The 27,589-nt window shown below is 40.3% G+C and overlaps 1 protein-coding gene across 1 annotated transcript in view; it reads left to right on the top strand.

Moving 5' to 3' along the window:
- The window catches only part of LOC124287917 (dynein axonemal heavy chain 12-like), a 79,960-nt gene extending 53,463 nt beyond the window's left edge, over positions 1-26,497 (top strand). Inside the window, 19 exon segments of the mRNA XM_046724408.1 lie at positions 8,431-8,623; positions 9,084-9,276; positions 9,871-10,043; positions 10,674-10,814; positions 15,790-15,948; positions 16,124-16,268; positions 17,109-17,333; positions 17,518-17,697; positions 18,130-18,249; positions 18,251-18,271; positions 18,383-18,520; positions 19,383-19,574; positions 19,576-19,617; positions 20,128-20,313; positions 20,583-20,686; positions 21,269-21,473; positions 21,692-21,829; positions 24,732-24,823; positions 25,111-26,497. Of these exon segments, the coding sequence (XP_046580364.1) occupies positions 8,431-8,623; positions 9,084-9,276; positions 9,871-10,043; positions 10,674-10,814; positions 15,790-15,948; positions 16,124-16,268; positions 17,109-17,333; positions 17,518-17,697; positions 18,130-18,249; positions 18,251-18,271; positions 18,383-18,520; positions 19,383-19,574; positions 19,576-19,617; positions 20,128-20,313; positions 20,583-20,686; positions 21,269-21,473; positions 21,692-21,829; positions 24,732-24,823; positions 25,111-25,372 (2,909 nt within the window). The 3' untranslated portion in view covers positions 25,373-26,497.
- Positions 26,498-27,589: the final 1,092 nt, after the last annotated feature.

Genomic DNA, 27,589 nt, shown 5'->3' with positions numbered 1-27,589 from the left:
TAAATTACATCATTTGATAAATATAATGAAACTGAAAGGTATGGATGATTGTCTCGCTCCATGCTAATGCACTGTTGTAAGTTCCACTTGTAGAGAGGCGGATCCAGGATTTTGTATGTAGGAGTGTGGCAAAAATGGGTTTTCCCAAGTGAAAAAAGTGGGTGCACACACTTCTCTGGATCCGCCATTGCCTGTATGAGATCAGCATACTGCTCTAGACAGCACACTGTGATAAGGTCCATGCAGTGTTAGAAAGCATGGAGATGTGCTATATCTGGCGTAACTAAATAGGTAGAGGTCCGAGGTACATGTGTGTAATGTCAGCCAGCATGGAGATGTGCTATATCTGGTGTAACTAAATAGGTAGAGGTCGGAGGTATATGTGTGTAATGTCAGCTAGCATGGAGATGTGCTATATCTGGTGTAACTAAATAGGTAGAGGTCGGAGGTATATGTATGTAATGTCAGCTAGCATGGAGATGTGCTATATCTGGTGTAACTAAATAGGTAGAGGTCGGAGGTACATGTATGTAATGTCAGCTAGCATGGAGATGTGCTATATTTGGTGTAACTAAATAGGTAGAGGTGGGAGCTACATGTGTGTAATGTCAGCTAGCATGGAGATGTGCTATATCTGGTGTAACTAAATAGGTAGAGGTGGGAAGTACATGTATGTAATGTCAGCCAGCATGGAGATGTGCTATATCTGGTGTAACTAAATAGGTAGAGGTGGGAGGTATATGTGTGTAATGTCAGCTAGCATGGAGATGTGCTATATCTGGTGTAACTAAATAGGTAGAGGTGGGAGGTATATGTATGTAATGTCAGCTAGCATGGAGATGTGCTATATCTGGTGTAAATAAGATAGGTAGAGGTCAGCTAGCATGGAGAGGCTACATGTGTAACTAATGTCAGCTGCATGGAGATGTGCTATATCTGGTGTAACTAAATAGGTAGAGGTGGGAGGTACATGTGTGTAATGTCAGCTAGCATGGAGATGTGCTATATCTGGTGTAACTAAATAGGTAGAGGTGGGAGGTACATGTGTGTAATGTGTAATGTCAGCTAGCATGGAGATGTGCTATATCTGGTGTAACTAAATAGGTAGAGGTGGGAGGTACATGTATGTAATGTCAGCTGGCATGGAGATGTGCTATATCTGGTGTAACTAAATAGGTAGAGGTGGGAGGTACATGTATGTAATGTCAGCTGGCATGGAGATGTGCTATATCTGGTGTAACTAAATAGGTAGAGGTGGGAGGTACATGTGTGTAATGTCAGCTAGCATGGAGATGTGCTATATCTGGTGTAACTAAATAGGTAGAGGTGGGAGGTACATGTATGTAATGTCAGCCAGCATGGAGATGTGCTATATCTGGTGTAACTAAATAGGTAGAGGTGGGAGGTACATGTGTGTAATGTCAGCTAGCATGGAGATGTGCTATATCTGGTGTAACTAAATAGGTAGAGGTGGGAGGTACATGTATGTAATGTCAGCTAGCATGGAGATGTGCTATATCTGGTGTAACTAAATAGGTAGAGGTGGGAGGTATATGTGTGTAATGTCAGCCAGCATGGAGATGTGCTATATCTGGTGTAACTAAATAGGTAGAGGTGGGAGGTACATGTGTATGTAATGTCAGCCAGCATGGAGATGTGCTATATCTGGTGTAACTAAATAGGTAGAGGTGGGGTGTAAGTACATGTGTGTAATGTCAGCCAGCATGGAGATGTGCTATATCTGGTGTAACTAAATAGGTAGAGGTCAATCACATGGAGATGTGCTATATCTGGTAACTATGTGTGTAATGTCAGCCAGCATGGAGATGTGCTATATCTGGTGTAACTAAATAGGTAGAGGTGGGAGGTACATGTATGTAATGTCAGCGAGCATGGAGATGTGCTATATCTGGTGTAACTAAATAGGTAGAGGTGGGAAGTACATGTATGTAATGTCAGCCAGCATGGAGATGTGCTATATCTGGTGTAACTAAATAGGTAGAGGTGGGAAGTACATGTGTGTAATGTCAGCCAGCATGGAGATGTGCTATATCTGGTGTAACTAAATAGGTAGAGGTGGGAGGTATATGTGTGTAATGTCAGCCAGCATGGAGATGTGCTATATCTGGTGTAACTAAATAGGTAGAGGTGGGAGGTATATGTGTGTAATGTCAGCTGGCATGGAGATGTGCTATATCTGGTGTAACTAAATAGGTAGAGGTGGGAGGTACATGTGTGTAATGTCAGCCAGCATGGAGATGTGCTATATCTGGTGTAACTAAATAGGTAGAGGTGGGAGGTATATGGGTGTAATGTCAGCGAGCATGGAGATGTGCTATATCTGGTGTAACTAAATAGGTAGAGGTGGGAGCTACATGTGTGTAATGTCAGCTGGCATGGAGATGTGCTATATCTGGTGTAACTAAATAGGTAGAGGTGGGAGGTATATGGGTGTAATGTCAGCCAGCATGGAGATGTGCTATATCTGGTGTAACTAAATAGGTAGAGGTCGGAGGTATATGGGTGTAATGTCAGCGAGCATGGAGATGTGCTATATCTGGTGTAACTAAATAGGTAGAGGTGGGAGCTACATGTGTGTAATGTCAGCTGGCATGGAGATGTGCTATATCTGGTGTAACTAAATAGGTAGAGGTGGGAAGTACATGTGTGTAATGTCAGCGAGCATGGAGATGTGCTATATCTGGTGTAACTAAATAGGTAGAGGTGGGAGGTATATGTGTGTAATGTCAGCTGGCATGGAGATGTGCTATATCTGGTGTAACTAAATAGGTAGAGGTGGGAAGTACATGTGTGTAATGTCAGCGAGCATGGAGATGTGCTATATCTGGTGTAACTAAATAGGTAGAGGTGGGAGCTACATGTGTGTAATGTCAGCTGGCATGGAGATGTGCTATATCTGGTGTAACTAAATAGGTAGAGGTGGGAGGTATATGTGTGTAATGTCAGCTAGCATGGAGATGTGCTATATCTGGTGTAACTAAATAGGTAGAGGTTGGAGGTATACATGTGTGTAATGTCAGCATGAAGACTTGTAGAGACATGTATTGCTGTACAGTCATCTTAGCGGCAAGAACATGCTTTCTAATATGATAGTCAGCATGGGATATAGAGATAGTCAGCTCCATGCATGATGCCTGTAGATATATATATATATATATAGTCTTTACTAACCATGTTCCGATATTGTGTAATTAAACAGTATGTTTCAAGCAAAGGATGAAGTATCATTGGGTGCCTATTTGGCTAAACTTGGGAAAAACAAAAGCCTTTAAGACTTTCATGAACTTGTTTGAGCATATTAAAGATATGTATGAAATGATGTGAACTGAATTCGTGGCTTACGAAATCGCTTATAGATTTGACTTGTTACGTTCACAGTTTGCGAGGTACTGGAAAGATGATAATGTCAGTCAGTACCTCTGTGATAATAATAACATTTGTTTTACTTTTCCAATGAGCCAAAAGGACTTTATTGATCCTCATCCTTATGTCAATATTTTGTTATGCATTATGAGTATGATATTCAATTTAGATAGTCAGGTAACAGCCAATGTATAATTCTTTCTACTTTGTCCTATGTCCACATCAACCATACCATTCTGTTGTGTAAACATTGCTGTACTCTGTTGTATGTCTGTCATGGGACATAGTCTGTGCTGACCCTGTGTCCTGACCCTGTGTCAACCCTGTGTCCCGACCCTGGCTCCACACATGAAGCCCTGTAGATGTCAGTGTGTTGTTACATGTGTACTGGAAGCACCATTCTATGTTTAATGGTACACAATTTAGGATAAGTCATAAGTGTCTCATCCTTTGTGTCTGAGAGAGATGTATTTGTCATGTGTGACTGTTGTTACATCTTTATACATACATGATTCATTAATCATGTACCTTTCACACATTGCAGTATTCATGACCCAGAATGTTTATATCATGCAAAAACCTGAATGCAAAAGGCCTTGAAGTTTAGAGAGAAAAACTATATGTGTATCATCGTAAAGGTTCTCCTTTCATTACCAATGTGTATGTATAGTCAGTCATTGATCTCTGTTGTATGTTTACAAGATTACAGATAATGATGATCTCAATAATGGTAATGCATAATGGAATTATGGGACCACAAGACTGATAAACAGTCATTAAGAGATTCTCATGACAATGTTCATACGCCAGTAAGTAAGTAATTGAAAACATAAGTTGGTCTGGAAAACTCGAAGTGTAGAAACTTGAGTCACCTCTTTATGTGTTTTAATGTTGATGTGTGTATCTGTCTTGTCAGTGTATTTGTTTAAAATATGTACCTATAATTCTTAATGACTCATGAAATGGTCAGTTAGATTGGACAAAGGTCAGTGACGTCTGGCCTAGAGTTGGTGTGTTTAATGAAACCACTGTGGAAGCACAATGGAAAGAAATTCATAATTGTCTTTTAATTATTTTTTACTCACAAGGCCGTAGAATGACTGAGCATTTTAGTATCTTTGATGGGGAGCCAGCTGGAGAAGAGTCAGGTAGTAGAGCCTGATATTGTCACACACTGTGTTCCACCAAGGTGCCTAGTGTTGCTGCTCAGCTGCGTTCAAGCAGGAGATGATTGCTGAGGCTGCCATCAGTGATGGAACTGTTGCTGTAGTTGTTGCTGTTTGTGTCAGCTTGTATGGAGGTTCAGATTCAGCTCAGCCGTATTTCACACCATTGAACACCAGCACTGCAGGGAAGATGGTTGGCAATTCCAAGTGCTTTTGACAAGCCTTGTAGAGAAAAGAAGGCTTCTGTGCACACTCTCCATATTCCTTGATTTCCTTGCGCCATGCTAGCATCACAACTGGCTTCATTTACGCAATACATTATCACATCCCGTGTGATGCAAGCTGCACACACTGCTGATTCAGATGTTGCCTTGATGTGCAGGCTAGATTGTCATGAATCAGATACAGTTTGCTTTGATAGTGTTATGTATGTGTAGGATGTCCACATTTGTGTTGAATGTGAGATTTGTCCTGTTTCAACCTATCCCCATCCCTGCTGGTATAACACTGTTGAAATATGTGCCTGCAGTCCATGTTGATCCTGTGATGTAAGATAGGTCACGTCCCCAATCCCAATCTCCACACCCAAATCCTGTGTGCATGCATGCGTGACTGTTGTCCATGTTGATCCTGCAGGTGTGATCTGCCACCTAAAATATCCACAGCCCAATCTCCACATCTCATGCCCAGGGTGTTTGTGCTTATCTGACTGTTGTCCAGGACCCAGTTGTATCAACGCGTAATTATGTAATCATCAATTAAACACTAATCATTGATTAAATTCTTAATGTTTGATTAGTTAATGAAGTGTTTAAATACGGTTGTATAAACCCTTATTTAAACACCCATTAACTAAGTATGCCCCTAATAAAGGTCCCGTCATTAAACCATGATTAACTTAGGGGAATCCCCTAATTATTATCCATGATGCATTGCAGGTAAACACTCATCTATAGTCTGCATAATGGCTGCCGTCAGAAATCGCAGTAAAAACTTTGAAAGTTGTGAAATACAGGCCTAGCTGAAGATTATATCAGTGTGTTAAACAGCAAACTCCATTACTAATGACAAAAAGAAGCAGATATGGGACAAAATAATGTCTGAGCTCAATAGCATTGGGGTAAGCAATAGAACGTCCAAAGAAATCAATACAAAATGGAACATGTTTCAAAATGCAAATAAAAAGTGTTTTCAGACAGAATATGGTCTACTACACTAAATGTTTTAATTTCTTTTGTAAATATTATTCAAACAATCAAAACTTTCAAAAACATGGAATGTATACCCTATATCCACGTATGATATGATATTGAACAAAACTAAATGTAGATACTGATGTCAGTTTCATGAAAAGTATCTGAACTATACGCAAAATACACATCATAATACTGACAGTGTAATCGGAAGGATAGGGCGATTGTGTTTACTCTTGTTCAGCTGACCTTCACCTCAAAGAAATTGCCTAATATGTGAAACAAGGTTGAGGTATGACATCACTACCGCTGACCGATTTCTTCTTAAATGGCGACAAGGGTACACAGGATTTGGCGAGGACTCTTCCCTTGATTCAGGGATCATTTGTACATAAATATGTGATGTAAGTAATCAGAATTATTCTGACTCTCTGTGTATTGTTATATGTTTTATAGTTTTCATTGGATAAATAAGAGAAGAAGCCAGAAATGCTGATAATTACCGTTGTCGCTCTGCGTTATTTTGCAACAGTCATGGCGCGCCACGCTGCACGAAACCTTGATAAATTCTTATGAATTATCAAATCATTGCATTGTATCTGTTTTTAATTTCCTGTTTCTTGGCACGATACTCTTTCCATGCATATTCTAAAGATATTGAGCCATTGCAAGCAAAGAATGGACGGCTGGGTGTCGGACAATTCCAGAAAATGCTACGCAGTGTAAAATCGGATTTTTTCTTTGTTTACAAGTGCAATCTTTCGAGTACAATGTTCGTTTTCACCCCAATATCTTTCGTTTCATTTCATCTAGACAGTTGGTATTGGTGACAAAGACCATTTGTAATTTGATTCCAAAATGTATAGGGAATTCAGTGATGTATTTCTCGCAGCTGAATATGAAATATAAATGTGATGTATAGTAATTGGTGTCTCAATACCGCCTTCGCTAAACGTGATTTTGTAAACAGTATCCAATATGGCGGAAAACGCGCTTCGGCGCTTGTGTAAGTGTATTTTTCGAAACATCCCAACGATTCTAGGTTCATCGGCAACGTTTCAGAATTATCATTAGTGATTTTATGAAAAACTGATATCAGTGATCATTACTATGCTATTTTTGAAATTCTATATTCCCAGTAATTGTCAAATTTTCACATTTCAAAACTTACAGCAAATAACTCTGTGAATCGCGATTACATATTGTGTCAAAATGGCGACACGGCGAAGTCTATTTTGAAAGGTTATTTTAAGCACTTTAGTTTTGTCTGATTTAATAGTGGATGGTATCAAGAAACAGGGAATTTCCATGCAGAATTCAAAACTGTGAAGTATATTTGTATATAAATATGTGATATATTTAGAATTTTATTGAACTTCAAAGTGAGTGTTAAAGAGGAAGGACATATATATCCCTGTGGCACCGGTGGGGGAGTTAATTAATCCGTTCACGAAAATGTTTCTCTTTTCTCCGACGTCGAAGTTGATGGTACATTATGTTGTCTGCCATGTTGATACAGCTAATGATGAGTTAATGATACCCCCAAGCCTTCATTAGCTTAATGATGGATTAATGAAGGGATTCCTTTATTAAGGATTTCATGCAACTGAAGATAATCAGTGATTAACTAATCATAGTTTAATTAACGATTAAAGCTTTATTAAAGTTTGATACAACCGGGTCCAGGTTGATCCTGTGACGTAAGTGACACCCTAACTGAACCCCATCGCCATCTTCACACCCAACCCTGAGTGTGTGTGTGTGTGTGTGTGTGTGTGTGCTTATCTGACTGTGGTTCATGTTGATCCTGTGATGTAAGTGACCCCCTAACTGAACCCCATCGCCATCTTCACACCCAACCCTGAGTGTGTGTGTGTGTGTGTGTGTGTGTGCTTATCTAACTGTGGTTCATGTTGATCCTGTGATGTAAGTGACCCCCTAACTGAACCCCATCGCCATCTTCACACCCAACCCTCTGTGTATGTGTGTGTGTGTGCGCGCGCGTGCGTGTGTGTGTGTGTGTGTGTGTGTGCTTATCTGACTATGGTTCATGTTGATCCTGTGATGTAAGTGACCCCCTAACTGAACCCCATCGCCATCTTCACAGCCAACTCCAACCCTGACTGTGTGTATGTGTGTTTATCTGACTGTGGTTCATGTTGATCCTGGTATGTAAGTGACATCTGCCACCTAAGCTCATCTTCGTCTCCATCCCCACTCACACCATCATGTTGTTGTATGAATGCGTATCTAACTATCGTCCATGTTGATCCTGTAAGTGGAATGTGTCAACTGGTGTGGACCATCATGTCAGACTAACGGGTGTACCTCTCTCAGCTAGTCCATCCCTCACAACCAGCTGGCACCTCCACAACTTCCTGTCTTGAAATGTCTCATCAGATTCTTTCAGATCAGTAACCTCATTTTATGTTTTCAAAACTACAAATGAATCAGTGTGAATCCATATTTGACTTGTGTTGGTTGACTTGTTTGTAATGTTCTGTGTAACTAATAATTCTGTATATTATATGTTCTTTATGATTCAGCCTATAATTACTGACTCTGAACTAAGTATTTCTTCTGCAACTGAAACACTTGTTGACTTTATAACAGATGTGTAACAGGAGTAAAAAAATGATACAAATGTGAAATGAGCTTGTAAGTAAGACTGTTGCTTTGTTGGTTAGCTGGAGTTGACATGATCCGACTTGGGGACAATGTGATTGAGTACAGCCAGGACTTCCGCTTCTACATCACCACCAAGCTCCGCAACCCGCACTACCTGCCAGAGATTTCCACCAAGGTGTCTCTGCTCAACTTCATGATCACCCCAGAGGGTCTGGAGGACCAGCTGCTGGGAATAGTGGTGGCCAAGGAGAGGTAAGTGATCGGTCATTTGGCCATGGGATGCTACACCTCAGCAAGTCACCAACATACACGGTGTTGTCATCATGTCCATGGGTTTTACTGTCTGTAACAGAAAGTAGATGGTAGATATATTCATTGTTAAGAACATTTCAAGTTATTCTTGTTTGTCTATTGATCATTTGCTTTTGGGATTGTCAGTACTGTCTGTGCATTGGTCCATATTTTTAAATGTTTTCTCAAAGTTTTAAACCATAGCATTGCCTTCTTACACATGAGAGGAAATGGTGTGATCATGACATCACAGACACTGAGAGTGATGTTAGGAGATAAGCTGCTTCTGAGGTTATATATATGATGCATATGTGTATGGAGACCAGTGTCAGGTGAGTTCAGGTGTCTGACATGACTGTTGCCACATGTACAAGATGATGGTCTCCAAGTGTCTCACAAGTTGGTATGTTCTGTGTTACAGGCCTGAGCTGGAAGAGGAGAGACAGGCTCTGATTGTGACAAGTGCAGCCAACAGGAAACAGCTGAAGGAGATTGAGGACAAGATCTTGCACACCCTGTCGGCCTCAGAGGGCAACATTCTGGAGGATGAGAGTGCTATACAGATCCTTGACTCTTCCAAAATACTGTCAGATGAAATCTCCAAGAAACAGAAGGTCATTGCACTTTCTTAAATATTTCTGGAATATTGCTAAAAAGCGTCATGAAGTGAGAATCTCACCCGAGTATCTTTTGATATCAAATATATCACCACGAGTTGATAAAGTAACAAATATCTGTGGCTTGCCGAGGATATTTTTACTCTTATCAACGAGTGTTGATATATTTGATATCAGAAGACACGAGGGTGAGATTCTATTTATCATGAAAAATCACTCTTCATTAGTTTTCAATGAAAAATGTACATCTCTGAACACGGTACTACCATTAGACTTGCAGTGCAGCGATGTCATAGCATTGTGACGTCATCAAGTTCATGACATCATAGCATTGTCAGGGCATTGTGCAAAATCTACTGTCAAAGCGATATATCTCCTAGCAGATATTGTCTGATCTCACACAAGCAATATCTCCTGTGGAACACAGTTTTGGATGATAAAACTAAATTCATTCACTGCAGTTGTACCTAAAGTTACTTTGTTTAAGCTAGGGACAAATACTACTTTGTATTTGTAGACGTGTGTTGGTGTTTTTTATGTCATTTTGTTTCATAGATTCAGATATTTTCAGTGTAAATTTTCATTTATCAGATTGCTGAGGAAACGGAGAAGAAGATTGAGAATTCTCGAATGGGTTACCGACCAATAGCTAAACACTCGTCCATCTTGTTCTTCTCCATCGCTGACCTGCCAAACATTGACCCCATGTACCAATACTCCCTCATCTGGTTCGTCAACCTCTTCATCATGTCCATACATGACAGGTGAGATATATCAAGCCATTCACCTCTAACTAATCAGAAGGAGGGATTGCTTATCTTTTTGACTAGGGCCCAATTTTGAAAAACTGAATACTTCCACTGTGAATACTTCGAGTTATCTTACGTACAGTACAAATGGAAAATGTTGATATAATTAGGAATATGCAGAGACAAAACTTTCATTTGAAGGCCAATATAAGTTCAACACAATGGTGTTTGACTGCATTCTATGAAGTTTCCATCTTTTTATTATGAGTGTATGTTAGTATTTACAAGCATTTATCATGATGTTGGGGTGGTGGGGTAGCCAAGTGGTTAAGGCATTCACTCATCATGCCGATGACCCAGGTTCGATTCCCCACATGGGTACAATGTTTGAAGCCTATTTCTGGTGTCCCCTACCATGATATTGCTGGAATATTGCAGGAATATTGCTAAAAGCGGCATAAAACTAAAACTCACTCACTCATTATCATGATGTCAGTAATGAAGAAAAGCCACCGCATATTTAGTTTGAACATATTTACTTTATGTTTCTTAAATTTTTAAAAACATTTTGAAATAATTCTGAATTCTAAAATGTCATCATTAATGGGTAATTATTTGCATGTTTAATGAGTTTTGTTTTTACAGTAATAAATCTAAGATCTTGGAGAAGCGACTTCGCTACCTGAGAGACCATTTTTCCTATCAGTTGTATGACAATGTCTCTCGGTCCATATTTGCCAAGCACAAGTTGGTGTTTGCGTTTCTCCTGTGTGCCAAACAGTTGCTGTAAGTACTACATGGCGTCGCAACGTTAGCAGCAGCTAGGCATGAACATCTTTCACAGCTGTGGCTGCACCATCTCTCACTCTCCATCAGGTGGCTAGCACAGAATGCAACAAGCAATCACTTTTGTGGACAGCAGCTTTTCTGTAACTACACTTGAATCAGGCATATTCCAAGTCCTTTTAAAAGAGTTAATCCCAAACCTATAGATAGTCATATTTTTGTGCTATCATTTCGTGCTACCAAACAAACAATCATCTAAAGCTTTTTCTGATCCCAGCATATTTGAATGTTTGTGGATCCTGATGAAAAATTCACTCAGTTGTTTGCTTACTTTTTTACTTATTTTCCAAAACCGTTCAATATTAGCCTTAAACCATGTGTAGTTACAGAAACTTTGTCACTTGTCCTTGAAGTTATTGTGGTTTTGCTGTGTTCACTGCCAATTGCGTTTCAAAGGTGAAGGTCGTACCCTGAAACTATCAGCCTGTTGGTGTCTGGAAAAGAAGAATGGCAACATCTGATGGACGTGAGACGTTGGTGCGGCGCCCGCTGTCATCTCTCTGCCATCTGTCATCTCCACATGTACTCATCTCATCTGTTTCAGCAACAAATCAAAGATCCTGGAAAAAAAGATTACGCTACCTGTCGGACCACTTCACCTATAACCTCTATTGCAATGTCTGTAGATCTCTATTTGAAAAAGACAAGCTGCTCTTCTCTTTCCTTCTCTGCTCGAATATATTGCTGTAAGTATGCAGCTACATGTCTCAACTACTGACATTGACAACAGGGACAGTCAAACAGATTTCCTGGAAAATGAAACAGAAACTCATAATTTGTATCTGCAGAAATATTCTACATTGTCAAGCATTACCATAAGCCTACATGCCCAGGCCAGATTGCCATATGTAATCGGTGTCCTCGGCGCGGGAAGAAGCAAAAACCATTTATTAAGACTGGAAGATTTTCAAGTTTTCCATTGTTTGAAAATATTTTTGATTTTGTTGCTAGTATATTTTTAAATGAAGGTTGCAGTGATAGCTTGAGAGCCTGTAATACTGACCGGATAGATACTAGTGTTTGGAATACACCTGGTGGGAGCCGCACCCCAGATCAGCCTTGGCTATACCCTATTGCCAAATATACATTGTTTCAACATTTTCTTGTTCCACTTCGTTTCTTACTAAGTACTTCCTAACCTTGCTGTTGCTTTGCTTGCTTTCATACTACTAATAACATGACTGACTATACATCCATCTCAGCATGTAGATAGATGTTTCTGACATTAACAACCTCTGGACTTTTCATTTTGATGTAATATATTGTTGTTACACAGTTTGTTTCAGCACATAAAGCAGGTTCTGGTTGACGGCTGTTTACAATAACCTTAAATGCATGTTTTTAGTACCCGAGATGTGGCACTGTGTGATGCTTATGTGTTGCCTGTTATGAATATATTTGATGGTTTGTTTTACTTTGTTAGTATTTTGCTATAATTGTATCAAGTATGTTTCACAGATAAGACTGCTTAACCATTTGCTTTCTTATTGAAAATGTCATTCAGCAGAATCCTTATATCTTGGGTGATATCATATAGAGTGGATTTCAATAAGGGATGTGGTTCATTATCTCTAATGGTCTAACTGCTTTTATTAAAACTCTTGATAACAGTTATTGTAGAATTTACAGTCCTGGGCCAAGATTTTCGAAGCTCTCTTAGCACTAAGATAGTCATAAGTTAATGTTAATGTATGGCACTTACGACTATCTTAGCGCTAAGAGAGCTTCGAAAATCTAGGCCCTGATATGAATTACTATAGAGTTTAATGTCATGATTTGATACACTGGGGGTTGTAGATTTGTTTTTACACCTGGTGATAGGAACCAAAAAGGGTCAGGGGAATATATATTCCAGAAAATGAACTTGCAAACATTTTGATCTGCCCTGAAACTCTGAGGGAGAAATTGCCGCAATAGGTCACAAATTTACCCTCATTGCAACATTCCTTGAGCTGGTAGATTCTAAGGCTAACTAATGTGCACCAACACTGTGTGTTTTGTTTTGTTTAGATGTTCCATTAATACTTGCCATCATGTTGAGTTGAATACTGAGTCTCGATAGTTGGCCATGTTGTGTGTATTGTAGAAGTCCTATGCATGTGACATCCATGGTATAATTTAGTGATGGAGACCATGGTTAAGTCATATTAGTAGAAGGAGCAAAACTTTACTTTTTACATTTACTGTTTAGTTTGTGTTTGTGTACCTTAATTTCGCATGGCTAACTTATAGTTTTTCTACTTTGACATAAGACGTTGACCAAGATGGGAGATATGTGGGAGATATGTGGGGTACTCATGATAAGGAGATATGTGGGCTACTCATGATAAGGAGATATGTGGGCAACTCATGATAAGGAAATATGTTGGGTACTCATTATAGGGAGATATGTGGGGTACTCATGATAAGGAGATATGTGGGGTACTCATGATAAGGAGATATGTGGGGTACTCATGATAAGGAAATATGTGGACTAGTCATGATAAGGAGATATGTGGGGTACTCATGATAAGGAGATATGTGGGGTACTCATGATAAGGAAATATGTGGACTAGTCATGACAAGGAGATATGTGGGGTACTCATGAGAAAGAGATATGTTGGCTACTTATGATAAGGAGATATGTGGGGTACTCATGATAAGGATATATGTGGGCTACTCATGATAGGGAGATATGTGGGGTACTCATGATAAGGAGATATGTGGGCTACTCATGATAAGGATATATGTGGGCTACTCATGATAGGGAGATATGTGGGCTACTCATGACAAGGAGATATGTGGGGTACTCATGATAAGGAGATATGTGGGGTACTCATGACAAGGAGATATGTGGGGTACTCATGATAGGGAGATATGTGGGGTACTCATGATAAGGAGATATGTGGGGTACTCATGACAAGGAGATATGTGGGCTACTCATGATAAGGAGGTATGTGGGGTACTCATGATAAGGAGATATGTGGGCTACTCATGACAAGGAGATATGTGAGGTACTCATGATAAGGAGATATGTTGGCTACTCATGACAAGGAGATATGTGGGGTACTCATGATAAGGAGATATGTTGGCTACTCATGATAAGGAGATATGTGGGGTACTGATGATAAGGAGATATGTGGGGTACTCATGATAGGGAGATATGTTGGGTACTCATGATAAGGAGATATGTGGGGTACTCATGATAAGGAGGTATGTGGGGTACTCATGATAAGGAGATATGTGGGCTACTCATGATAAGGAGATATGTGGGGTACTCATGATAAGGAGATATGTGGGCTACTCATGATAAGGAGATATGTGGGGTACTCATGATAAGGAGATATGTGGGCAACTCATGATAAGGAGATATGTTGGCTACTAATGATAAGGAGATATGTGGGCTACTCATGATAAAGAGATATGTGGACTAGTCATGATAAGGAGATATGTGGGGTACTTATGATAAGGAGATATGTGGGCTACTCATGATAAGGAGATATGTGGGCTATTCATGATAGGGAGATATGTGGGCTACTCAAGATAAGGAGATATGTGGGGTACTCATGATAGGGAGATATGTGGGGTACTCATGATAAGGAGATATGTGGGGTACTCATGATAGGGAGATGTGTGGGGTACTCATGATAAGGAGATATGTGGGGTACTCATGATAGGGAGATATGTGGGGTACTCATGATAGGGAGATATGTGGGCTACTCAAGATAAGGAGATATGTGGGGTACTCATGATAGGGAGATATGTGGGGTACTCATGATAAGGAGATATGTGGGCTACTCATGATAAGGAGATATGTGGGGTACTCATGATAAGGAGATATGTGGGCTATTCATGATAGGGAGATACGTGGGCTACTCAAGATAAGGAGATATGTGGGGTACTCATGATAGGGAGATATGTGGGGTACTCATGATAAGGAGATATGTGGGGTACTCATGATAAGGAGATATGTGGGGTACTCATGATAGGGAGATGTGTGGGCTACTCATGACAAGGAGATATGTGAGGTACTCATGATAAGGAGGTATGTGGGGTACTCATGATAAGGAGATATGTGGGGTACTCATGATAAGGAGATATGTGGGGTACTCATGATAGGGAGATGTGTGGGCTACTCATGACAAGGAGATATGTGAGGTACTCATGATAAGGAGGTATGTGGGGTACTCATGATAAGGAGATATGTGGGGTACTCATGATAGGGAGATGTGTGGGCTACTCATGACAAGGAGATATGTGAGGTACTCATGATAAGGAGATATGTGGGGTACTCATGATAAGGAGATATGTGGGGTACTCATGATAGGGAGATGTGTGGGGTACTCATGATAAGGAGAAATGTGGGGTACTCATGATAGGGAGATGTGTGGGGTACTCATGATAAGGAGAAATGTGGGGTACTCATGATAGGGAGATGTGTGGGGTACTCATGATAAGGCAATATGTAGGCTACTAATGACAAGGAGATATGTAGGCGACTAATGACAAGGAGATATGTGGGCTACTCATGATAAGGAGATATGTTGGCTACTCATGATAAGGAGAAATGTGGGCTACTAATGACAAGGAGATATGTGAGCTACTCATAAGGAGAAATGTGGGCTACTAATGACAAGGAAATGTGTGGGCTGCACATGATAGGGAGATATGTGGGCTACTCATGATAAGGAGATGTGTGGGCTACTCATGATAAGGAGATGTGTGGGGTACTCATGATAAGGAGATGTGTGGGCTACTAATAACAAGGAAATGTGTGGTCTGCACATGATAGGGAGATATGTGGGCAAGATGGGATGCCTGGGTATGTGGGCCTGTTATGATGGCTACAGGTATGGTAGTCAAGTGTATGGGCTAGATAAGATGGCTAGATTGCCTAGGTAGGATGTATACTGAGAGTCTCATGTGTGTGCTGCAGAGCCCGTAATGACCTGGACCAGGAAGAGTTCATGTTCTTCCTGACCGGTGGTGTGGGGCTGGACAACAAGCTGGCCAACCCAGCCCCGTCATGGCTGTCTGACAAGAGTTGGGATGAGATCTGTCGCCTTTCAGACTTACAACATTTCAAGAAGTTCAAGTAAGGACACACTCATAAGAACAAAAAAGTAGCACTTTAACCTCTATTTGTGTAATTTATGATTAGGAATATCAGAATTTAATAGTTATCCAGATTGATAATAAGAGACTATACGTGTATATTTCTCGGTCATGGCGCTGCTGTTGTGAACCTGTGATACTGCTTGTTCTGCCAGGGAACACTTCATGAAGAACATTGACAAATGGCGTGAGTTCTACAACAACAAGGAACCTAACAAGGCCGAGCTACCGGATCCGTATCACTCTCAGCTGAATGACTTTCAGAAGATGATCGTGCTCCGCTGTATCCGGCCAGACAAGGTACTGACACAAATACCAGGATGTAGAGGACAGCTCAGTGTCCCGGCTAGTTGTTGTGTAGTTTCTGTAGAGGTGTCAGTCTTGTGCAGCGACGCCTAATCATCCATGGACCCATTCCTCAAAGTCATCTGAGCACAATGACTGCCCTAAATGAAGTTAATGTTTGAGTGTTATGATTGTTGAGCCCTCTGATCACTTTGTGCAATGGTCCATATTAATATCTTCATACTCTGACCTTTTAACCATCCAATGCACATCAGAATTTCTTCCTACTGAAAGAAGGTGGAACGTTGCATTAAATCGACTCTCACGCCCTCTACCGGCCAAACATTATTTCAAGCGAACCCCATAGAGTTATGTCCCTTGGAGCGCTCTTTGCGAATATCCTACAAACAAATTGTGATTGAAACCAGTTCGGCAAACACCGACAACACCGCGTATGACAGTTTTCAATGTATGGAGCAATTGTTTACATTCCATATATGGCAAATGTTCTGTTTGGAAGCTCTTCACCTCGAAGTTTCATTTATCAATTTCCGGCAAGTTGTAAGGGATAAGAAGTCTTTTATTGCATCAATAGGAACCTAAAGTGAGTGCAGATGCCCCAATATATATAATATAGGCCAAAATATTGTCGAAATTGTGTGACATTGTGCCTTTAATCTGATGCTGTGTAAATGATAAACACTGTAATGTATTTCAACACTTTGATTATTTACTGTTATAAACATGGCAAGTGACAGTATTTCTGTGTTGACATTCATGTCCTTGTCATGCCTTGGTTTATATTTGTTGGTTGATATGAAATGAGTAGATATCTAACTCATGCTGTCTACACAGATTGCTCCTGCCATCACTGACTTTGTGATGGACAAGCTTGGGAAGAAGTTTGTGGAGCCGCCACCATTTGACCTTGCCAAGAGTTATGTTGACTCCAACCAGACGACCCCTCTCATCTTTGTCCTGTCACCCGGCGCTGACCCCACCATGAGTCTGCTCAAGTTTGCTGACGACAAGGGATATGGTGGCAACAAGTTCAACTCCATCTCTCTTGGGCAGGGACAGGTGAGACAGATAGATGGTTGGATGGATGCTATTGTATTTATTATCTGAAGTTATCATGAATTGATTTGAAATGTCATTTATTCATTTAATCTCATTTTAATGGCATAAATTGAATATAGAACTGAAGCTTTAAAAATCACTTTATTAAACATAATGATACTGACTTTCATCCACTGTTTCCCAGGGTCCTATTGCATCTAAGATGATTGAGAAGGCCCGGGCAGATGGTACATGGGTGCTGCTGCAGAACTGTCATCTGGCTGTCTCCTGGATGACTGCCCTCGAGAAGATATGTGAAGCCTTCAACGCTGAGAACACACATCCTGAGTTCAGACTGTGGCTCACCAGCTACCCCTCAGACAAGGTATGTCGACCAGCAGACCGGTCATAAAACTCCTATTTGTACCCACCCTGAGTGACTGGCTCACCAGCTGCCCCTCAGACCATCACAACTATCAGAAGACTAAAGTAAAACTTTAAAAATAGTCACTCACTCAACATTCATACAGGAACAACTCACAATACCTATCTGTAACATGTCAACTAACGAGATCAGGTGCTCAGGCTCGCTGACTTGGTTGAAGCATGTCATCGTCTCCCAATTGCATAGATCGATGCTCGTGCTGTTCATCACTGGATTGTCTGGTCCAGACTCGATTATTTACAGACCGCCGCCATATAGCTGGAGTATTGCTGAGTGCAGCATAAAACTCACTCGCTCACTGTAACATGTCACATCACAAACTATGTAAAGTGATGCCCCAGGGCAGTTAACATTTGGATGACCATGTTTCAGTTCCCAGTGACCGTACTGCAGAATGGTGTGAAGATGACCAACGAGCCTCCCACTGGACTCCGTCAGAATCTGCTACAGTCCTATCTCAACGACCCAATCAGTGACGAGGAATTCTTCCGGGGGATGTCCTGGAAAGGAACTGGTCAGTTGTTTGCCAAATAACAGCTCCTGTCTAAACCCAGTGCTGTCCTTCATATGTGTCTCCTCTGGCCCAACCTGAGGTACTCACAGTATACATGTTTGTTTGTTGCAGCAATTTGAGAAGCTGTTGTTTGGTCTGTGCTTCTTCCATGGCCTAGTTCAGGAGAGGAGGAAGATGGGCCCCATTGGCTGGAACATCCCATATGGCTTCAACGAGTCTGATCTCCGGATCTCCATCAGACAACTACAGGTGAGCTGATTACAGAAGATAATATAACAGATATAATATCATTGTCATCTGGCTTATTTTCTGTTGAAAATGTTTGTTGACAAAATATTCAGTTAAATATTCCCAGCTGTAAAAATTTGATCTCAAATTAAGGCAATACCAGCAGTAGACAGATGGGATTGAACTATTATGCAATGAAATTAGTTACATTTTGGTGATTTCCATATAATTAGTTCAGTATTTGTTCAATTTCAGCAATACTTTCAATACCTGGATTTTCAAAGATTATTTCTTAAATCTTGTACAAGCTGCAGGGTTTATCATGCAAAGGAGTTTTGAGAGGGGAAACAACACTGTTGTAATTATCTCCCCTTGACCATATACTGGTAGTTTGGCACTAATACATAGAAAGGCCATCCTCTAGCAGCAGCCATTGATAGTAAGACAGTCATGACAGCAATAGGTTCAGTTCTGTATGTAGTGTTATATATTTGTTACCTGGCATTTTCTTTTTATAATTTTAAAGTGAGTATGTGTCATTTATATGTTCACCTGTGAAGATTTGTCTTGAGCAACCCATGCTTGTCGTAAGAGGCTACTAACAGGATCGGATGGCCAAACTCGCTCACCTGGTTGACAATTGTATCCCAATAGTGTAGATCGATGTTCATGTTGTTGATCACTTGTTTGTCTGGTCCAGACTTGATTATTTACAGGCCGCTGTCATATAGCTGAAATATTGCTGAGTGCTGCGTTAAACAAACATATATGTTCTACTTTAATGTTGACAGAAAAGAAAAATGTGTTTAGATACAATAAAATGTCCAGTCATATATGAAAGTAATAATGATGAAAAGACCTACATGCATGTATGTGTTTGCAGATGTTCATCAACGAGTATGATGAAGTGCCGTATGACGCCGTGTCCTACATGACTGGGGAGTGTAACTACGGAGGTCGCGTGACAGACGACTGGGACAGGCGGTGTCTGCTCACCATCCTGGATGACTTCTACAACGCTCACATCATCATGGACCCCAAGTACAAGTTCTCCCCCTCGGGCTCCTACTTCTCGCCCCCCAAAGGGATCCTACCAGGACTATGTGCAGTTTATCAAGGTGACAACATCATTGTGGAAAATTTAGAATGGAGTTTTAATTGTTCTGGATGATAATTAATAGTAATAATAATTTATATTGGGCTACATCCACACCAACAGTGTGCTCATAGCGCAGACAATTATTAACCCGGATAACCCAAGCTGCCTGTAAGGCGCTATGAGGTTAATTAAGTCACTTGACTTCTCCCACCGGGTACCCATTTTCTGATGGGTGAATGGAGGCAATTTTGAACAAACTCACTTGTGAGACCACATGTGCTTTGTTGTTCGGGCAGGACTAGAAACTCTCAAGAGTCATCAGCCAAACACAGTGACCCATCCAAGGACTCTCCGTGCCTAACATGGCTTAACTTCAAGTGATTTGTGACCTGAGCTCTAGGCACAAGACCACACACCACCACTAATATGTGATGCCAATACAGTTAGAGGATTAGATTGTTTAGAAAAAGGAGTCAGATAAAATATTTCCCATGATTAGCCTGTACATTTATCGACATTTTCATGACAGAACCTGCCCCAGAACCAGCAGCCAGAAGTGTTCGGTATGCATGAGAATGTGGACATCTCCCGAGAACTGCAGGAAACCAACTTACTGTTTGCCTCAGTCCTGCTGACTCAAGGCCGGTCAGGTGGAGGAGGGGGCGGCAAGACAGATGATAAACTGTCTGACATTTCTGCTGATATTCTTGCGAAGGTGGGTAATGGGGCTTCATGTTATCACATTACTGTGAAGTCACGATACAATTCTTGTATTGCATGAACGACAAGCTGGTCATTGACCAAGTGTAAAACATTGTTGTTCTTCCAATGTCAATTCATTGCATGGACATATTTTACAGGACAGATAAAGAAAAATTATAAAAAAGAATGTTTCCAAATCTGGACAAATATCTGATATATTTATAGTGGCCTATAGATAAGTAAATAAATGGCAAATGAATTTTGAGTGTTTATCATGACCAGTTGCCAAGCGACTATGACATTGAGGAAGCCACGAAGAAGTTCCCAGTTGTGTACAGTGAGAGTATGAACACTGTCCTGGTACAGGAGATGGAGAGATTCAACAGGTACAGTACGAGGCAACACTTTCTGTTCTTACACATGTTGGTGAGAAACCCATGTGAAATTACTGGTTTCAAACATACATATGTGTACTCATACTATAAATGGTATCTTCCTCTCATGTAGTAATCGCTGTATCTGATATAGTGGGTGAGTGAGTGATTTTAGTTTTACGCCGCACTCAGCAATATGCCAGCTATATGGTGGCAGTCTGTAAATAATCGAGTCTGGACCAGACAATCCAGTGATCAACAGCATGAACATTGATCTGCACAACTGGAATATGATCACATGTGTCAACCAAGTCAGCAAGTCTGATCACCCAATACTGTTAGTCACCTTTTACGACATGCATGGGTTACTGAAGATCAATTCTAACCCGGATCTTAACGGGTTCAAGCTGACACTATGTGATATAACTTGAATACTTTTCTAAAGACATTGAACTCACTCACTGGTTAAAGCAGTTAACATCATATCACAATTGTTCGTAGACGTTGTTGTTCTTGTCTTGTCAAGTCCCTGTGTGTGACATATGTTATCCCTGGAGGAGTTGTGAGGTGAACTAATGTATCCTCCTCCTGCAGACTCCTGAGCATCATCAGATCCAGCCTGCAGAACCTACAGAAGGCCATCAAGGGGCTGGTGGTCATGTCATCCGAGCTGGAGGACATGGCTGGAAGTCTCCTGATTGGACGTCAACCAGCCATGTGGGCCAAGCGCTCATACCCCTCTCTCAAACCGCTGGGCAGCTACATCACAGACTTCCTTGAGAGACTGAAGTTCTTACAGGTTAGGAAAAGTCAATTCATGTTGTTAGGAATTGTTGAAATGATCATGGCATCATTTTTAGTACAGTTTTGAAATTCAGTTTGAAAAGGATTATGAAAGTTTTCCAAGATGTTTAATTTTTGTGAGGAATGGAAACAAGGAAACTTGTTTTAATGGAAAGAACAGTTTTTGATGTTTTAATCCTCAGTCATTGATAAAGAAATGCTTTCTACCTACAGACCTGGTATGATAGCAGCAAGCCCCCAGTATTCTGGGTGTCGGGCTTCTTCTTCACTCAGGCCTTCCTGACTGGTGTGATGCAGAACTATGCCAGGAAATACACCATACCTATTGATAAACTGGCCTTTGACTTTGAGGTACGTACTTAACATGATTGCTGATGTCATCAACCAATGTGCTCATACTGATTTTAAATGTATAAAACGTGAGCAATGTAAGACTTCTTTGTTGTCATAAGATCTAACAACGAAATGACTTTTGTTACAACGATTGAATTGTTACACAGGGCACAGGAAACCCAGCTGTCTAGGGGGCCACAATTCACTGGGTAGAGTTGTCTCCCTTGAACACTTATGAACCTATGATGATGAGTTTGAATCCCACCTTGCCCCTATTGTCTATTGTATTGTTGCTCTGTCAGCAACATACCCATCCTTGGGGGGGTTCACCAATGTGGTAGACGCCTGACACCAACAATACTTTGGGCTTTCCTCTCGCATTAAGCTGCACTCTGTGACTGAAGTTGAATTGTGTACAAGCCAGCAATAAACTCAGCTCCATTCTCTCACATCAACGACTGATAATTCACAAGTCATGTCGCTGACTGTGGTGTATAGCATCTTTCATAAACTCATTTTATTACCTACGTGGGCGAACATATCGGGGTTCATATTTTTCATACGATGCCCTAGGGCAAAATATCACTTTGTCATGGTGACGTGACGTCATGAACAAGGCTATGATGTCATGTTTCTTCTGTGACGTTGCGTTCAGTGACGGTGGGTAGCCAGCCTGTGTTTGAAAGTAGATTTGGGTTTATTCCTCAATTTGATGACTTCGGTAATGAACTTTGATGACTTCGGTAATGAACAGAATATTACATGTGCCCATATCATACTATGTTTACGACACTTGTGCCTAAATATCGGTATATCCCTCGCTCTCACTCGGGAAATACCAACATTTAGGCACTCGTGTCATAAACATAGTATGACATGGGCACTCATATAATATCCTCTATGTATGATGTTTTCTCAGAATCCAGTCAAATATACCCATCTCTTTCCATGTAATGTAAGTACTTTTAAAGTGAAGGCATAGATCTGTTTAATATGTTTGATGAAAGGCAGACATCTGTCTAGCTACATACACAGACACAGTCATCATAGGCTGTTAATGGACAATATTTATCATGTTTTACTCAAACACTTGTTTTTTACATGTCTTCATCTTGTAACACGGTGAGGAATGCTGTGGTGTCATCAGTCCTATTATCAACAAGAGAAGTTATAGTCTCAGAAACAGTGGTGTTCAGGAGAACTGTGTTAGTAAACGCAAAACATTCGTGTGCGTTTTTGTTTCTGAAATAAGAACATTCGTACAATCGCTATTTGCCAGTACTTCACGGAAGATTTCACTGTGTGAAACATGTGGAGTTGAACTTGCACGAGGTTTGTTCGATAGCAGTTTTCAACAGAGTTAGAACTTAGGACTTGAGCGGTCGTGCTTTCAACGACCTCTTCTACAATTAGTGTTAGAACTTGACTGGCGAGTGGTCGTATATTTGATGGCCTATCGTTACATTCAAATTATAACTCGCCAGCATTTGCAACGCCTATCGTTAGTTTTTCGTTGTAGTCACAATAGGGCTGTATCATTGTGAACAGTGTACCATCTGTATACATTTGTATGAAACAAAAATAGACTTAAAAAATAGATTAGTCACAGTGTTGAGAGTTTACTTTATAGAACACTGCGTAACAAGTCAATGTTTTCAAATAGTGACAAACCTTAGATGGAGATACCACACAGATATGATAAGAAAATGACAAATCGCCTGATGATGATGATGATGATGATGATGATGATGATTTGGAGATTGGGGTAGTTTGGTCGGTAGTTGTTTTGTTTGGTTGGTATTTGTTTTGTTTGTTTTTAGGTTTGTTTTTGTTTGCTTTTTTCAGGTAATGTGGTTAGGTTTTTCTTTATTGTTGGTTATGTAGGATTGTATGCAGCCTAGAAGGCCAGTTTGGGTAAGAAATATGCCTAAGGCTTTGAAGGTTTGAGTGTTATTTAGTGGGCTTAGGAGTGTTGGTAGTGTTAGGTGTGTGTTTGGGTCCAGTGAACTCTGGAGCACCATTCTATGTTGTTGGTAATGTAGTAGGACTTGTTCAGGCATTTCTGATTGGTTGCAATGTGTGCATTTGGCCGTTGGGTGTTTTTTTTTATCTTAGGAGGGAATTTAATTTTGTGTGACCTATTTGTAATTTGGTTATCACCCTGTCCCTATTTTTAGATTTATGGTAGATTTTATGGGTTTTTTTATTGTTTCTTACTTTAGAGTTTGAATTTTTATTTTTACTTTGCCAGATTTTGAGGATTTTTTTGTTTTGATAGGCTCTTAATTTAGTTTAGATGGTAGGTTTACGTTAACTTCTGGGAGTTTAAGTGCTGCTTTGGCTGCCTGGTTGGCAAGTTCGTTTCCAACATACCAACATGGGCAGGGATCCATATGAACTCTCCCTTTCTGCTGAAGGTTTGTAAATCCTGAGTGCTTTCTAGTATTTCGTTGATTAGTTTAGGTTGGTTTTTGGTGTTTTTGTTTTTCATTGCTTGGAACCTTATGAGTGAGGCTGTTAGAATTGAAATTTTAAAGGTTGTTTAATGAGGAGGTCATGGAGTGCTGTTACTATACCGATCAGTGATACGACCTCTGAAAAGTCAGCACTTAGACTGTTATAGTTTCAGCCAGAAATGAAGCTTGTTACAAGCTCTCTGTGCTGTCGTAAAGACAAATGATTAACCTGTGATGAGATGTCTTCATTTGATTTGACTTACCACATGAGTAACCTGCCTTCAGCATGCAGGTGTCACACTTGTGTTGACATGAGTAGCCAAATCATGTCTTGACAAACGTAGCTGTCAGTCTCCTCCATTTCTGTCCATGTGTAATCTTACACATCAGATGAAGTTGAGAATTTTGATCTTTATAGTGAGTGACATTTATTGAACATCAGCTTGGGTTTGTTTTTGTTTCAGGTTTTAGTCCATGACACTCTGAGTGAGGCCCCTGAGGATGGAGCTTACATCGTGGGTCTGTTCCTGGATGGAGCCCGCTGGGACAAAAACAGGTACACAAAGCACATCGCATATTCTGTATACAGTGAAATCCTCTTAGTGTGAAATCCCTAACTAAACCAGTACTGCTGGAGTCGTGTGTAGAATTAGAGAATTAGACATACTACACCCCCATGACATCTTAGCCTCAGTACATCAGTAATTCCCAACAATTGCTGTTGGTTATTTGCTGATATCCTCAGCCCTGTTCTATATCTACTGGTGTCACACCTACTGCTGGTATCTGGCCATTGTGACATGACAGTTAGTAAGGATATCTGTTTATGTTTATGTGTTACAGCGGCTGTTTGACAGAACAACTGCCAAAGATTCTCAATGATGCAGTGCCCATCATATGGCTGAAGCCTGGCCTACAGGAGAAGATCGATACATCAAACAAGCGCTACAAATGTCCTGTGTACAAGACAAGCGAACGACGGGGCACACTGTCAACCACTGGTCATTCCACCAACTTTGTGATGGCCATCCTACTGCCCACCGAGAAGCCAGTCCAGCATTGGGTCAAGCGGGGTACAGCTCTCCTGTGTCAACTGGACAACTAGAAGATGGGCAGATACAGGAGTTTACCATGTCCAGCTCACCACAGACATTCCAGTTCTATGTTGCCTGTTGATCTGCTGTCATGTGTTGATATGTGTTTTGAAGTCAATCCTATTTATTTTGTTGCTTTTGATTATAGTTACTGGAACATTCAAATAAGTGGATTACTAATGACAGTAATTTACATTCTCAAAGAAACACTGCTAATCAAATGCAGGCCAAAGAAGAATGTATGATTTGATATTGTTTGCTGATTTTCAATGTCAACTGTTTAAGCATACATAGCATTATCAATAGTTCACATATTGTTCGACCATAAAATTGAAAATGTCATAAGTTTTTGTACCCTGATCAATTATCTGTTGATCTATCTGGTGTATTTATTCATTTATCAGTAGATGTTTACAAGTTACAATCTACACAAATAACTAAAAGACAAATGATTGTCTGTCTTTCAAAAAACAAGTGTCATGCACTGTCCCTGATGAACAGTATTACCTGCCCCTCCAACCTTCACCTTCAGTTGTGTCCAGTATAGTGTGGCTTGACTGTGATAACCTAGAAAACAAGTCGATAAAATATACACTTTACCTCGTTTTGACCCCATTCTGCAAGAGATTTACATGTCTGATGCAATGTTTCTCTTCTTATCAAGTGAAACCAGCATTTACTTGTCTTCAGTATTTACTTATAGAGGTCCCACATAAATGATCAGATGTGATTTTATATTTAGTTTTGTTGGGTATTAGTTTTCACATGAAAATGTAATTGATGTCATAATTGTGCTGCTAACATTTCCATCAAGCAATAAGACCAGTATTGTGTGTGTGAGAGTATATATTCAACGCTAGTTGGGAACAATACCAATGCACCTACCTGCCTTTGTTTGGCTGTGGGTAGTTATGTAGTATGCAGGTGCTTATGAGTGCTCATGGAGAGTTTCTTGGAATTGTATAATGATACTTACCCCACATTTCCAGAGTTTATAGTTTTTGCTTTTTCTGTCCACTGTACATGTGTAAATAAACAATGTTTTGTACACACACATATATATATTTACATACTACGTTGTGTGTTCCCCATGATACCACTGTGATATGAGATGTTAATAAAAGACGTACAATACACAACTTTGTATTTTTTTATAGCATACTAGTATATATTTCACAAAAAATATAAGTGGAACATTTGAGGGGGCAACCTCATAAAACTGCTTGAATACTTACTTCTAATATAGCATGCGGTATGTTCCCATTTGGGCTGTCATCACATTAATATCGTTTAGATATTCTTTCAACAGAATCCCAGCCAAACTATGTCTGATCAGTTTTGAGGTAAACCTTATCCTCAGGCTCAATGCATCCTGCATGTGAGAGGGGGAAAATATCACTTTCTCATTATGTTGGGAAGAAAAAGTAGAGCATCTGCTAAATTATCAACATGGTGAAAGTGGATGACATCATTTTTGCATTGGGCAACGTTCGTGCCAAACTGTCCAAAGGAGAAAAGACTCATCTGTCTTGAAAGATACCCCTGAATCTGATCCTTCATATTTCCTAAAGAGCGGTACTGTTGGAATATTGCTATATGGGTGTAAAACCAATATTCACTCACTCCTTAAAAGTGAAGTCTCTCAATCAATCATAACACCATGTCATGGCATTTTAAAACGGCTGTCTCTTGATATAAGGATATCATGTAATACTGATTACAAGGTTACATAATGGCTATTGAAAGAGCACATCCGAAAAACATCTTTCATGACAAAAATGTCAGGAATCCTTTGTTTATCTTACTCATGTATCTTGAGGAAAAGCTTTAGTTTTACAGACGTGAATGTAGATCAACATAATTTTCCAGGGACCTATCAATCAGACATCCAGAGGAATCCTGTGCTGCTTTGCAAGGAGTTGTGTCTTTTCAGTCACTGCTACTGGAGACACTAGCTGATTCCTGCAGTAGGACCTGTCACTAAGGCGGAACAACCCGGCTCTGCTGTTTCTCTCCATTACTAAATCCAATAACTGGGGCAACAAAGGAAAATAGTCAGACAATCTTTCCCTCAGGTTAGGCCTCAAGACGCCCGACAGTACACACGACTGTCCCATTCGCCCTATCGTACCATTGATGATAAATGTTACAATTTAAGTGCATAAAATCTTCAACCAGAATGCAAATCTACATGAACAGATTCAAGGATTTAGACGTGCTAACTGCTA

This window comes from Haliotis rubra, unplaced genomic scaffold (genome assembly GCF_003918875.1).
Source record: "Haliotis rubra isolate DU_JTF1 unplaced genomic scaffold, ASM391887v1 Scf111, whole genome shotgun sequence".
NCBI classification, from domain to species: Eukaryota; Metazoa; Mollusca; class Gastropoda; order Lepetellida; family Haliotidae; genus Haliotis; species Haliotis rubra.
This window is presented reverse-complemented; position numbering and strand designations above follow the sequence as displayed.